This window comes from Melospiza melodia, chromosome 3 (genome assembly GCF_035770615.1).
Source record: "Melospiza melodia melodia isolate bMelMel2 chromosome 3, bMelMel2.pri, whole genome shotgun sequence".
NCBI classification, from domain to species: domain Eukaryota; kingdom Metazoa; phylum Chordata; class Aves; order Passeriformes; family Passerellidae; genus Melospiza; species Melospiza melodia.
In genome coordinates, this window is record NC_086196.1 from 63,348,369 (window position 1) to 63,363,994 (window position 15,626).

Below are 15,626 nucleotides of genomic sequence, written 5' to 3' on the forward strand. Positions count from 1 at the left end.
CTGCACACAATAGCTGGTACACAGCTCGTCTCTCTGGACATTAACAGCCCCGGTCCTGCCAGAGCTTCAAATGGCACGAGATTGCCTTCCTGAAACCACTCAGCAGACACTTAATTTTTTTGTTCTCCCCACACAGGGCAGGGCCTCCTAAGAATATTTAAGTGGTTTGCCTGTTCCTTCCTCACAGCTGCCTGTAGGACAGAGCATACCAGGGCACTCTGCACCATGTTGATCATGCTTTGAGTACATATCTTATTTCCTCTCCTATTTTTCTAAAACAGATAAGAACAAAGGCATCTTGGCAAGTTGCTATGTACATACGAACAAACATGTTGGAAGATGTATTTGTGAGCAGAAAGTGGCACCATATTATTTGCTGTCAGTGAAGGTGACTGTGCTGCTAACTGATTACTTTCTAACTAGAGGTCAAGAGCTTAAATGAAGTTGTGTGTGGCAGAAATACACTTGTTAGTACTATATGTAATTTATGAATTGGAGGGACATCAGGTCCTAACCAGAAACAATTTGTTCTAGATGATCCCAAAGCTGTAACTGATTGTTCTGATTAAAGAAAGCCTCAACTGTGAATACAGTAAGATTAAGTTGTATTTAGCATGCTGTTTTTTTTTTTTCCTACAGTCCTGTCCTGGAGTCTGCAGTCTTTGCTGAAAGTAATGCATAGGTTTAATTTGCAGGAAAGTGGGGGACAGTGACTTCTAGATAAAAATTTCTAATTGCAAAAATGTTTTTCATCCACAACAGGAGTTGAATACAATACACTAGAAAGTCTGAATCCTAAACTACTTTGACAAATAACAAACACAGAATTTGTGGTCATAACTCAGTGATATTACAACATTTTAAAAAATCCTTTGGCATTTGCTTCTGATGTCAAGCCAGGAATTCCTAAAAATGAAATCTGTATCTTTGCTGAAATTTATAGTTCACTGAATTGAAGAATTGTAGTACTGTATACTTCATAACTCAATAATTTTATTCTGATACATTAAAGGAAATCAAGCAGATCAAAATATTTATTTAAAGTGCCAATATAGTAAGAAAGAATAAATTTGCAACCTGTTTTGCAGGGTTACAGTTTAGATTCCTCACTTAAGCATCTCCTAAATAAGTTTGTGTTTGACTTACTAGTTCTTATCTGTAAGCTTTTAAATATTCAGTTTGTTATTTACCATTTTATATTGTTTTTCTATGTACAGGATGTGAATGAAGACCCTGGAGAAGATGTTGCACTCCTCTCTGTTAGTTTTGAGGACGCCGAAGCCACTCAGGTTTTTCCTAAGCTGTACCTCTCCCCGCGTATTGAACAGTGAGTGAGAGGTTTTCTTCTGGAATGTTTATTCTACTTCATCTCAGCACTTTTCAATCTTTTCCTGATATGTGTGATAACATACTAGGTGATAACATACTATTGCTTTAAATTGCTTAAAGTTATAGTGGTTGCTTTGAGTGTGTGTGGTGGAGAAATGGTAGATCTTCTCTCAGCTAGTTTTGTTTGTATGTGATATTCTTGTAGCATCACAATCTCTGAAAACCATGTTTGTCCTTTCTTGTGGCAATATATTTTGAATGCCTTCTATGGTACAACATAGTGATAGCTTTTGTGGGGGGGAATCTTTAATTGTTTTTTGTTTTGGGAAGGTAAGTTCTCTATATAAACATAATATATTTGAATAAATTATTATTGTAGAAGCTAAAGAACTTGGTTAACTTTTGGAATTTGCAGCTTTAGTAAATTACTTTTTTCAGGAGAATATCTGAATATTTCATTTTAAGAGCATTGAACCTTACTGATGTGTTTACCAGTTGACACATTTGCTGAGAAATGGATTTTTACCTCTAAAATGGAAGACTGGAGACTAAAAATCAATCTGTTTTCATTAAATTTCATTTCTTCCTTTTCTGAAATTGAAAATATTTTAATGCTTCTCCTTGTCTTCAGTATTTCAGTCTTGTAATGCTTAAAAAAATAACTATGTTAGACTTTTCAGGAATACCACATTCAAACTGGTGTAGCATTGTTTCAGTGATGTGTTTTAGCTAATAGGGCAGTTGACTTTCCTCTGAACTGGTGATGACTCTTCTGTGCAGAGGAAAGATGGGAAATACTGACTACCACAGTTTTATAATAACTAGGACAAAGTTTGTGTGAGTGAAGAAACATGATATCTTGACAGATAACAGAGTATTGATCTGGATGAACTCTTGGATGCAGTTTAGAAAATAAAAACCAGAATTTGACTTAGGTAAAGACATAACACTTCTGAGATACTTTAACAAAATGTAGGTTACATGTGCATGTGCAAACACATAGATAATGTGTTTAGTAGCTTTCACATTTTCATATTTTTCATTAATTCATTCTTTTTTGTCAGCATCAGTTGAGGGAATAATTGTAGTCAAATATGTAATTATCCTTCTATGTTCCAAAGGATTCTTTTTCTGAACTCTTAAAAGCAAATGGGCTACCATTAGTTTCCATTGTATTTCCAGCTGCAGTCACATGTTGATGGTGAAGTATGTTTCAGGCCACCCAGGTATATCTGTCTAAATCATCCACGAGCTAATGAATACGTTGCATATTTTCCCACTTTCAGCAGTATCTTTAGAAAGATGTTAACCTCTTGATACCTAGCAGAATAGTACAAAGGAAGTCTTTGTCTGCCTAAAAGTATTGCATTTTCTCTCAGTGCTCTAAAGAGCATCTGATTTTAGATGTGTGATGTAGAGCGAGACATCAGAAAGATACTTGAGTGGTATTGGTATGTAGCTGACATTCTGGTGTATTTATGGCTTTTGTCATTTACAGCTGATGCAGTCATGTTAAAATCATGCCAGTAAACCCTGGAGTTCTGTGCCACACCTTGTCACATAATCTGTGTGTTGAGATTGAGATACTTATCTCATCTAAGTCAATCTGTTTTTCTGCATTTGTAACATTTTCATCACAGTATCTAGGTACTGATAATGCATAATTACTGAAGTTGCTTGTGAGCTGTTGCACCTCGCTTTATGCTACTGGCTACTTCGTACGTGCCATGAAAAAATGTATGGGTATGTTTTCAGTGTTGGTAAAATTGTGTTTTAATTGCAAATATACAGTTCTCTCTTGTTCTTTCCCGAAACCAATCTCTGCTGTGTTTAGCAGGGGCTGACAGTCTAGATATTTAACCTCCCAGTGTTTGGGAACTGAAGCAACAATGTGTACTTCTTTCTACTTTTTGCCAAAAGTATAAAAAGCCTCAAGAACCCTCAGGATTAGTTTAATGACTTGAGGCCGTGGCATGTTACATTTGAATTGTGTTCTGCTTATAAAGATCTTTCCTGCTGCTCCCAGTAATTGGATCTACAAAAGCCATGTAAGCAAATCACCAGTGTATTTTTTCTGTGCAGCGGATTTTGAGGTGTTCCAAGTAATAGTTGATAGTTCCCAACATAACATTCCCAAGAACTCAACAAAATGTGAAAAATACCAAATTCCCACAATTATTTTGCTAACACTAAAATGAGTTCACATTAGGAAGAATGAGCAAACAGGAATAGCATTTTCCTGACGTATGAAATAACATTTCAGGTTTGTAGAGCAGTAAGAGGAAAAGGGCCTGTTTGTGTAAAGTGAGTTGTCGCCTGCTTTCCCAGGAGGTTTCATTGCTCTTGTGCTGTGCCATATAAACACACATTCCCACATTGCCCTTTCTAAAAATGATACATACACACAGATCTTGTCAGCAAATTTGAGTCCTAGGAATGTTAGTATAGGTTTTTGCTTTGAAGGGTTTTTGTAAAACACATTTGCTCTATTTTTTTTAATTGATAGTAGGTATAACAATACTAAGACTTGGACTGCACTTTGTCATAGACTCTGTAAGAGAGATTTCCAAAATCAGGGAAGTGTCCAACTTTTAGATTTGGGGTGAAGATGTTAGTACCCTGATTGGCTTGAAAAGGTTCACATATTGAAGCAGCAGGTAGAAATCCAGTGGAGTTGTGGCTCATTCAAGTCAGTATTGGTGCTTTATTGGCTTGTATGGTGTGATGTCTGGCTGCAAGTGTCAAGTGCAGTTGTTACAATCAACCAAATCCACATTTAGGGATGGGAATTACCTGTATTAATTTGTAAAAATCTCATCAATAGCTATTCATTACAATACCTAGTTTAATTCTTTCGTTAATACATGCTAATTTGAAAAGTTCATTTTGATACTATTTGTTCAAAACACATTAACAGCAACTTTTAATGTTTCCTTCATTTGAAATCAGTCACTTAAAAAGCTTATATTCCATAGTTTTAATAATTCTTCTGACTTTTTATTGCATAACAGATGCCAATAGCAGTTGCTTTCAATTATTTCAAAATTAGGCCAAGATAAAAAGAAACATGGGATTTTTATGAGATATATTTGTTTTTAAAAAACTACCATCTTTACTGTAGTATCATAGAAAACAGTTTCTGCACACTTCTGTAGGAAGTGGTAAGCTGAGAAACCACACAGACTGACCACACAACTTGAGAGATTGGTGCTTGTCGGCATCCATGAGTGTGTGTCCCCAGCTCATCCTTCCCTTCCTCCCACCTCAGGGCAGGGGACTTGCCTCAGGATGCTCTCCATCCTCTGCTGTGAGCTGCTGGGCTTTGGGAACAGGGTCATACAGCTGAGCTAGGTAGGCACAGCCATGCTCTAGGGCATGGTAAGGACCTGCTGGGATATTTATCCTTTATGTCTCTGATGCATTTCCATGAGTGATTCATAGTGGCTCTAAACCTGTTGGTATAAAGCATCTTGTTGTTCAAAATTGCTTTTCTGGTGAAAGTATATTAGGTACTCATATGGGATGGAAATCTGTAATAAAGCTACCCGTCATATCTTTGTTTCTCATTTATTAAAAGTCATTAGACACTAAATCCAAAGAATCAGTGCAGGATTGAACAGCTGATGTCTAAATTAATGATTAAAAATGTGTGTCAGCATACTACACATGAATGTGGATCAGAAGTTTTTGGACTTTTTTCTTAACAGAAATAAATTCAATGTATGTAGTTTTTTTTCTTTCTTTCGTGAGTCATCCATGCTAAAGAATATAAAAATGGGTTCATCTTGGTTCACATTTTAAGAAAAAACTATATTAGGGTAGAAACACTGTTGCTCATTGAATGCTGTGTTCCCTATGTTCACAGAAATAATCCTGCAATAAACACTGTTGTCCTGGAGGGCTTTTCTCTGATAAATACAGACGTGAATATGCTAAGAAAACCAGCTGTCAGTAGAAGTTGTTTTGCTTAAATGGATCAGGCTCCATGCTTTGGGGACTGAAATGGTCGTTTTTTACTGGTCTGGGAGCTGTGCCAGAGGGTTCTTCGTGACTGAGGGTGGTATGCAGAGTTCGGTGACTGCGTTTAACCTTCCCATACAGGCAGGGGAGAATAACAAGAACCTGATCTGAACTCTCTGGCTTTGAATGTTCCTGTATGTTTTTCACTGATGGAAGAAAAAGTTGAAGAGAAAATGAAACGTGTGTTTGCTTTGATGTGTTTCCTGTCTGTTACCTGTGTTTTCTGCTGGGAGCTGGAGGAGGAAAACCATAGAATATTACCCATTTACTGCTGAGTACTGCTTCTTGCTATGTTTGAGACACAGGGGAGCTGTTAAGGCCTTCACCTTTGAAGTTGGCATGCCATGCTGCCTCCAGTAGAAGCCTGCTGTTTCAGACAGATTATGAATACACAGTCACTAAATGAATGGTTGGGCTTAGGCCTTTTTATATGTCTGCTTTGTAGAAGTGAGAAGATCTTCAATTTGGCATACTAAAATGTGATTATTCTTGTGAATCGATGATTTCAGTAGAATTGTTAGTAGTCATCCACGGCAGTTCATGGCTTCTTCAAATCCCTTTGCAGACATGGGAAGCAGAAGGAATGGCAGCTGCTTTGCAGAGTTTCCTGTTCCATGAGGCTTTGTTTGGTCAGTGCATCAGACATATTTACTGCCTGCTGTGTGTGCCATGCCCCCATCAGCCAAGGCTTCAGAAACTATAGCTACTACCATAAACTGATTGCCAGCCTAGCACTGCTTTGTACTCTTCTTGTGTCCACAAAATAATTGTTTTGCTGCTACCAGCTTTTGATGGCGTGTTGACAGCTTCAGAAGAGATCAGGACAGACTGGGACTGGCAGTCAAAGCAGATTGACTTGTACTTCTATTCCAGGTGTTCAACTGTACTGATTGTTCTTTTTTTTTCTTTTCTTCCCTCTGAAGCTGCTATAGAGCAATTAGTGAAAATAGTTGTAGGAGAGCTAAGATTATGTGTCCATCATCTAAATGGTGCTTTAATGCTGGATATGTTAATGCTGTCTTTAAATGGCTCAGTTAGTGAGATTTTTAAGTCAGTTAAGAGACTAAGCAATTAGACCTATTTGTCGAGGTATGAAGTACTTGAGGCAGTTCAGTGGGACCACTTCTGTTGCTAGGTAATGAGGTACCAGTTTCCCTATATAGGAGATATGGGACAGTTTTTGGTCTGACATACCTTTTGTGGCAATCGAGAGCTCACTGTTGCCTGAAGTCTCAGAGCAAAACTTAGAGCTGAGTATTGGGAAGGGTTTGTGTCTTCCAGAGGTTTTGTCAGGCTCTGAGTGTCACCCTGTATGTTTAAGGTTCTGTAATGTGATGGTGCAGGGAGTATTTTTACATGATATATCAAGCACTTTATCACTTAAAGTATTTTCTTGTATGGTTGAAATACACATATAGAAAAATTCATTAGTAAAAGATCACAAAAGAAAATGAAAACGTGATTCAACACAGCCCTCTTCAACTCCCTTTGCATACTTCTGACTAGGGTAGAATGGTCTACAGAAATTTCATAAATTTTAAATCCATTTAATTCCTTTAGATAATTGAATCTCTCCATTAATTTGTTGCCCTTTTTCACTTGTACACATGTAATTTATTTCAGGCTACCCTAATTAAACATCCAGTTCTGTATCATGTTAGTTGTCATGTGCTATGAGTATGCCACCTTTCATTGTAATAATCTGTGTTTCAACACAGGAATTTCTAAGTGTCATTATAAAGCTGTACTCAACTAAAATATCTTCCTCGGGATTTTATTGTGATATTACTGCATCTAGGCATGTTTATCCACCTACAAAGAGTGATAATAACGAAAAAACAGAACAAAGTAGTTTTTTGAGGGGACATCAGACATTATTCATTAAGGTGTTCTTAATTCTTTACTGTTGCCCATATGTTTAGACTTGTATTTTTTTACCGTGAGATTGTTAAAGCACTTTTAATTAGTCAAAACTAATTGCTGTCATCTTCATTACTAGCTAGGTCAGTACTTAGTATTTTGGAAATCTTCCTCTCTATCTGCAATAGGGGTTACTTTTTAAATTACTTTCTTAGATTGTGTTTATTTTGATGCTGAAACTCATTTCAGGAACAAAAGGTCCTGAAGAACTCTGGACCAGTGGTATGGACAGTTTGAACTCCTTGAAATGCTTTCTGTAACATTAATTAGGCTGACGAAAGAAATTTGTAGGTTTCATCTTTTTATTGTGTGTCTTTTGGTATGGCTGTAATAGGGTCTGGTAACAGGGGTTAAATGTTAACCTAAACAATTACTGACTAGGTGTTTCTTCAAAATGCAATGGATAAATCTGGTTGAGGTAAAATTCATATATAGGGGAACTTGGAGTTTTTCTGGGGCCAATTTATTTTTCCTTTCACTGATAACATCCTGGTGTTAAATTCTGCTTTTTAAAAAAGGGCAACAGTTAGATACAAAGTTAGATTGCTGGAAATCACAACTGAAGCAGTAGTTTTTCTGTTATTAAACAGACTTAATTCCAGAGACTGCCTCCTTGGAGTTAAATTGCTCTTGCAGAGGAAAAGTGCTTCAAAGTTACTGACAGCATGAAATTTTAAAATTACCTGACAAGTTTGAGGCTTCTGGTAATTTATCAGTTAATCTAATCATAGAATCATTTAGGTTGAAAAGTATCTTTGAGATCATTGTGTTCAAATGTGAACTCAACACTGCCAAGTCCACCATGTCCCTAAGTACTACATCTGCACATCTGTTAAATACCTCCAGAGGTGGTGACTACACCACTTCTCTGGGCAGCCTGTTCCAGTGTTTGGCAATCCTTTAGGTGAAGAAAATTTCCCTAGTATGTAAACTTCCCCTGGTGCAAATTGAGGCCATTTCCTCTTCTCCTATCACTTGCTTTTTAGAAGAGGCTGACTCCCACCTGGCTGCATCCTGCTTTCAGGTAGTTGGAGAGCAAGATAGGGTCCCTCCTGAGCCTACTTCTCCCTAAACTGAACCACTTCAGCTCCCTCAGTTGCTTCTCGCAGGATTTGTGCTGCAGACCCTTTACCAGCTCCTTTGCTCTTCTCTAGACTCGCTCCAGCACCTCAATGTTCTTCTTGTAGTGAGTGACCCAAAACTCCACAGCACTCGAGGTGTGGCCTCCCCAGTGCCGAGTGCAGAGGGACAGTCACTGCCCTGGTCCTGCTGGCCACGCTGTTTCTGATATAGACCAGGATGTCATTGGCCTTCTTTGCCACCTGGACACACACTGGGTTGTGTTCATCTGCTAATGAACAGCACCTCCAGGTCCTTTTCCACTGGACAGCTTTTCAGATACAGTTCCCCATGTCTCTAGTGTTTCAAGAGGTTGTTGTGACCAAATGCAGGACCCAGCACTTCACCTTATTGCACCTCATGCTGGCCTCAGCCCATCGATCCGGCCAGATCCCCTGCAGAGCGTTCCTGCCCTCCAGCAGATCAGCACTCCCACCCAACTTGGTGTCATCTGAAAATTCAAACAGGGGCACTTGATCCCCTCATCCAGATCATCAGTAAAGATTTTTAAACTGTACTGGCCCCAGTTCTGAGCCCTGGGGAGCCCCACTGGTGGCCAGCTGTGAGTTGGATTTAACTGCATTCACCACCACTCTGGCTTGGCCATCCAGCCAGTTTTTTACCCAGTGAAGACTGCACCTGTCCAAGCCATGGGCTGCTAGCACCTCCAGGAGAATTTGGTAGGAAGTGATGTCAAAGGCTAGTCAGTGACAACATCTGCAGCCTTTTCCTTGTCCACAGGGTCACCTGTCACAGAAAGAGACCAAGGTGATCAAGCAGGACCACCTTTCATAAACCCATGCTGGTTGTGCCTGATCCCCTGATTGTCCTGCACGTGCCATGTGGTGACACTCAAGATAATCTGCTCCGTGACCTTTCCCAGCACAAGGCCTAACAGGCCTCCTTCTGATCCTTCTTGTAGATGGCCATTACATTTGCTGATGTCCAGTCAACTGGGACCTCCTTGGTTCTCCAGGACTGCTGGCAAAGGATGGAAAGTGGCACAAGCAGGTCATGGAAGGTTTTTCTTTCAGATCAGAGCTAAAATTTAGCTGTTCTACTGTATTCATTCTAACTGGGTAATAATTACCAAAACTGTCAAGCAGTAGTTAAATGAGTTAATTAGAATCTTGGCAGAAAATGCAGTGGGTATGGAAAGGCACATTTATTCAACAGTTATGAAAACTCAGATTTCCTAGAGTACACTTTGAACCCACTTTTGTTGCTGCGTGGGTATTTTTCCCAGTTCTTGATGTAAATGCAAACCCACCACTACAGAACGTGGTATCTTAACAAAGTGTGCTTTCTTGATGTTGATTTTTGCATATTTGGGATATGGGGTTTGCTTTCTGAATATGGTGATCAAGCCATTTGTTTTCAGAGAACTTCACTCCGATTGTAATCTGCATATTAGTGTTCAGTCTTCAGACTCTTTCTATTTTATTATTTAAAACAATTAACAAAACTTCAACTACTGTTTAATGCTGGCTTCCAAATGGCTGTATTCAGTTGGTACAAATCTCTGACCACTGGAAAGTGAAAAGTTAAGGATTTTCAGATACAGCCTGTGACAAGTGTGAACACACAGACTTAAGTTGTATGTGAAAGACCTCAGTTTTGATTGTCTCTGTTGTCTTCTCCCTCTGCCCCCCATCCCCCCACAGGGGAGAGCTGGTAATTCCTGCTAGGAGCCACATTCCTGTTACTGATGTTCCAGGAGGGAATGTGGCTGTACAGGGAGCATGAATTGAGGAGTATGGCAGAGGAACTGAGGAGTGTGGGGAATCTGATGGGCAGGAGAAAGAATATAAAGGGAGGGGTCTTGGCCCCACTGTTTGTGTGATAAAAGATGGTAGTGCACTCTTTGACATTACCAGAAGGGCTGGTTCCCTGCCAACTTGTCTCTTTCCCATGCACTTCTTGGCCCCACAGTACTACTAGGTATCATCTCTCAATTTCCTTTGCTTTCTGCTCCCCATATTTCCGCCAAATAATCAGTGGCATTTTAAACTTGATGCCTTCTTGAAAGGAACATTAGTACCTCCTTAAATATCCATTGTAGGAAGATGCCATTTTCCCAAAATATATCATGGCTGATTTTTAAAATGTGACTACAGAATTTCTGGGGGTTTCCTTTTTCCTAATTATTGTCAAGAATGTGGTTCATTGTATTGCTTATCTTAGTTAAGGCATATCAGACAGTCACAGTCTGTCCAGCTAAGCTACTTAACTGCTACAAGCTGCTTGGCTGATTGTGACTCTACCTACCTGGAGAAAATGTATAAAATACATTATCAAAGGTGAGACTTTTTTATTGAACAGTCTTTTCTTAAATAAGTCTTTTCTTAGGTTCCTCTTCAGGAATATTGTGCTTCTTTCCTAGGAACTTAACTCTGAAGAGTCCCCTTAAAAAACCAAAAGGATTTGTTGAATTTTGAACCTGGCACATGCATCCTCTAACAATACTAAACTTCAGCTATGTTTAAATGAAAGTGCAGACTAGAGGCAACAAATCATATGACTATTGTGTTAATGAATGGGACTCTTTTTATGTATAGTTTGGAAAAACACACTTGTGTGTCAACAAAGAATATTACAGAATTTAAATGAGAGATCTTGTGTGTGATATTTAGAATGTGCATGCAGTACGTGTCAAACAACCCATGGAGGAAGACAAGCTAAATTTGGCAAGAACTGAAAATGAAGATGATGAAAGTGTAGATTCTTTTTACTTGAATTTTAAAACTAAATTCTTTGAGCTGGTTTCTGGTCAGGGGCCACTAAAAATAAATGGAGAAGAAACTTCATCCGTTTAACAATTTCAGTGGGCAAAACTCTGTTAGTACTGAAGTTGCAGCCACCGCAGTGCAGTGGAAAAACCTGTACAAATAGAGCGAAACAATTCTGCTTGCAGATATTTGCTGCTGAAGCCAATGAAAGGGCTGTGCTCTTCTGTGTGGTTTAGTGATGTCAAGCACTACTTGCTGGAGGCAGCTGCGCTACTGCAATGCTTTCCTGACCTTAAATAGCCTATATGCTGGGTAATGCAAGTGTTCAAATATAAATACAGGGCACGTAAGGACAGAGGGAGGCCAGAAAAGCCATCGAGGCCCCTTCCCTCCCCTGAGTTAGTCAGTGTCTTCCTCAGTATTCTTCTCTTCTGGTATTTATCCAAGATATTTACAAAACCGTTCAGACTAATTGTTCCCTTGTGTTGCCTCAGTACTGTTTATTCCATATGTTAAGTACTGCGTGCGAAGCAGTTCTGCTCTTCAGTGTGGCTGCTGCTTGCTTTCCTTTCCTTTTCCTTTCTTTGAGGTTGCCTTTGATATTAACCCAAACAGTTGTGCAACCTCTGTCTGTCCTGGGAAGCTGTGTGTGCCCACTGCTCTTCCCTGGACCTCTCCACGCAGGCAGGGCTTTCTGGGACATTCTGCAGAGGTAGTTCCTTCAGGTCATGTTTTTGGTCGACTTCCCAGATTTTTTTTTTTTTCTTTTGCTCTGTAATGGGAAGATGGTTAGATGACATGATGTGTAATTATGTAGTGATCCTCCTAATTTGTTCCATGGCTCAAACATTGTGTTTCTTTTGTGCCTGTAATGAATGTGTAACTTGCTTTCTACCTCCTCAAATCCTGTTGTTTTGAATTGGTGCTCTTCTTTTTGTTCATTTACCTATCGCTTAGGTTTCTCATACTGCCTTCCATTGGGTTTTTATTTCTTTACATTCCATCTCTATTTCCTGGTTTCTCTTTTGGCTGTTAGTTTTCAGCTCTGCACACATCTCTGAAAATTTATTTTGTTTTTGAGAAGTGAGGCTTTGTTTTTTGCATGCCAGGTAGCAGTTTTTCCTGCAGTTGACATAGAAACTGCAAGGAGAGTAGAATGATGAATGTACATCCTGACAAAGCAAATCTTGTTTAAAGTTTTAGTAACATTTGATCTATAAAAACCTAGTAGCCCTTTTAATTGTGTGATACAAAGAATCGCTGCATGTCCAGAACAATCATTTAGTGTTGTCTACAATTCCAGTGCTTTTGTTGTCCTTAATTTTAAAGTATTTTAACATTGGCGTTTTAAACTCTGTTTATTTTACTTTTTTTAACATTATTTCTCTTCAGAATTAATTGCTTTCATTTATGAAAGGAGGGAAACCTTCAGGATTTTTATGCAACAGTGAAAGCGAAAACATTTCATTATATTGTATTTATCTACATATAATTGAAAAAACCTTTTTTCCTCTTTGTGACAGTATTCTATTTGGACTACATGTCTCAGCATGAAAAAGATGATATTTCTCATTACAATGAATTTCTGTACTGTCTTTTCATAGTATGGCATTAACATTTTGGAGGTCACATCAATTCATAAAATGCATCAAGTGCCTTAACCCAGAATAGATGAAGTGGTTTTGTAGGAAAATCTTTTGCAGCAAGTAAGGGGTAGTTCTCACACCAGAGTTATAGAGCTCTTTGTTGCAAAGGAACTCTGAATCATCTGGGCCAGCTTCCTGCTCAGCACGGGACTGCCACCAGCACTAGCTCAGGTTTTGTGTTGCAGTTTGTCCGTCCGTGTCTTGAGCACTTTCCAGTGGAGATCCTTCAGGCTCCCTGAGGAGCCAGTCTGCTGCTCTGCCACCGTCCTTAGGAGAGGACCTCTTCTCAAAGTCCAATCTGAGACTCCCTAGGCCTCAGGTGTCCCAGTCCTTGGAACATGAATGTCCCTTCAGACTGAAGCTGCGCAGTAGGTCATAGCAGTATTGCACAGTGTCATTAGCTGTGTGTCATGTACTGCAGGGTGGAAGCAGAGGCTTTTTGGTGAGTCTCATCCTGCTTCTCCAGCAGCAGGGATGGGTGAGTTCTCAAGGACATATTGCTATCCAAGATTTGTTCTGGCTGGAGGTCATGATGAGCTGGTAGAAAGTTAAATTAAGTTCTTCTCTCGCTGCTGTCATAGTGCAGGGATAGCATGAGGAACAAGGGCATGAGTTTTCTGCATTCTGACAAGTATCACAAATGCATGCTCCTTTTGGACTAGCTGGTGCATGACGTAAATTAGAGCAGTGCATTGGACCCCAAATATTGAAGAAGTTGGGTCAGAATATGGGTGGCATTATGCCTTGCAACACCAAGGCACATAATACTGGGAAATATCTTTAACTTTATTCTTTTGGCTCTGTGTACTGAAAGCTTCAAGTTGCCTTTTCAATACACAGATGCTAATTTGTATTTTCCTTTCTTAATTTCATATACTATAGCAGAATTTTCAAAAAAAGTAAATAAATACCCTGAAATAGAACACTAGTCATTAGCAGTGAATGATCCTGGCAATGCGACTGGCATTACTGAGTACTTTACACATACAACTGAGTACACTTAAAATGTTAGAAAAAGGATAGATTTATCCTGATTTTGTTTGTTATACTAATGCTGTGAAAGTCTAGCATTCTATTTTTGTTTATCCACCAATCTGTTCAGCATATTTTGTTTAATAGTTTAATGGTAGAGTCTATATGCAACCACCCATGTTACATCAGACTCTGCAACTGGAATGTTGTTTACTTTTCACCAAGGCAACTCCCTGTTTTTGTTAATTAATATCTAACAAGGTCCTACAGCTGATTCCCTTTAAAGTCAGGAATGTAGGGGTGTAGAGGGTTTATAAGCACACTGTGCTAGCAGCAGTGTCTTTTGTACAAGTGACCTGTTAAAGGACATGGTTTAGGATGGCTTTTTTCATTTTTATGTGTGTACATATTCTTTTATTCTTCTGCAGTTTTCTTGGGCAGGTTATGTTTGTACTGCACGTGCATGCCCCTTTAATACATGGTGCCATGAAGTTATTCTCTTAAGCCACAGAAGGAAACTGCCAAACTTTGTGGGAGAGTCTTCTGCACCGTTCTCGCACCATTCTTCTGGAGACTAAAGGAGAACTCACGTTTCTGATATAGTCAAATTGACAGCAGTGGTTCATGTCTAAAATGCATTTTATTTTTCTTATTTTTGACAACAAGACATCCCTTGCATGTCTCAATTACCACGGTACCAGAAAGGATTTTTTTTTGTTAAGTGTTAAGGAGTTTTATCCAGGCTTGATTTGAAAATATGCAAGGAATACAGAATACACAATTTCCTTAGTGCTATTCTACTGATAAAATAGTTTACCGTCTTTTAATTGGAATATATGTTTTTGCAAACTTTAATGTGCTTGTCTTCTTGGTACCCTTCTGGAATAAAATGGTACCAGATGCTGTCAAGATGTGTGAATGTATCCATGTGTGTCAGAAAGACTTCATATTTGGGAAACTAGAAGCAAATAGAGACTCCCTCAGATAATCTGTACCAGATAAATGTTGCTAGATTTAGAAATGTCTTCTTTCTTTTATAGTCAATTTTTTCAATGCAAAATTACTTCTCAGTTACCCTCCTCAATTAAAGCCCTGCCTTAACTTTCTAGGCAGTCTTGAGGCTATCCACACTTACATGCACTGATACAGATTCCTATAGGATCTCCACTGGTGTTATTTGTGCTATGTCCTCTAAAGAAATGGAAATTTTAAAATTCAGTATGTGTAGAAGCACTATTTTTTCCACTATGAAAAAGATCTTTTTAATAATTTGGTATGTTTTTGAGCCTCGACCCCACCAGTGTATCTCAGTAACCTAGTGATAAATTGATAATGCGGTTGGCAAGCTGATTAAAATTGTATCTTCGGGCAGGCAGAAAAGACCTTTTAATTTAGTTCAGTCCTTAAAACCTGTAAAAAATACTGGATTCTATTTTAAGAACAAGTAGTAGGTAAATAGTGTTCCACCCCAAATCTGCCAACTACTGATTGTGTTTGTGTTCTCTCTTTTTTTTTTTTTTTTTTTTTTTTTTTTTTTTTTTTTTTTTACCCTTGAGTTCTTTTGTTGTAGGAGGACATCTTGGCAAAGCTTCACATATGTGGTTAAGTGCTTGCTGAGCCACCAGCAAATAATACTGTACAGTTAAGCATTTCTTCCTGCACCACCAATTTCTATTCTCTTGGGCAACAGGAGTTCAAATCTGGGCAAAGATGACAGGCATAGACCTGTCTGATTGGATTAATAACATAGAAACTGTTGTTAGCCACCATAGTAATATTTTACAGTTGATCTTGTGGTTTCTCAACCCAGATTTTGGTTTTATTATACCAACAAATAGATCAGTGGATAGCTCTTCAATCCTAAAGGACAAAAGGAGAATTGTTTCAGGTT

The 15,626-nt window shown here is 38.7% G+C and overlaps 1 protein-coding gene across 2 annotated transcripts in view; it reads left to right on the forward strand.

Annotated features, from left to right (window-relative positions):
* BABAM2 (BRISC and BRCA1 A complex member 2) overlaps positions 1-15,626 on the forward strand; it is a 161,620-nt gene that overhangs the window by 86,847 nt on the left and 59,147 nt on the right. For both annotated transcript variants that reach the window (XM_063152035.1, XM_063152034.1), the window contains exon 7: positions 1,218-1,327. In XM_063152035.1, the coding sequence (XP_063008105.1) occupies positions 1,218-1,327 (110 nt within the window). The remainder of the gene's footprint in view (positions 1-1,217; positions 1,328-15,626) is intronic.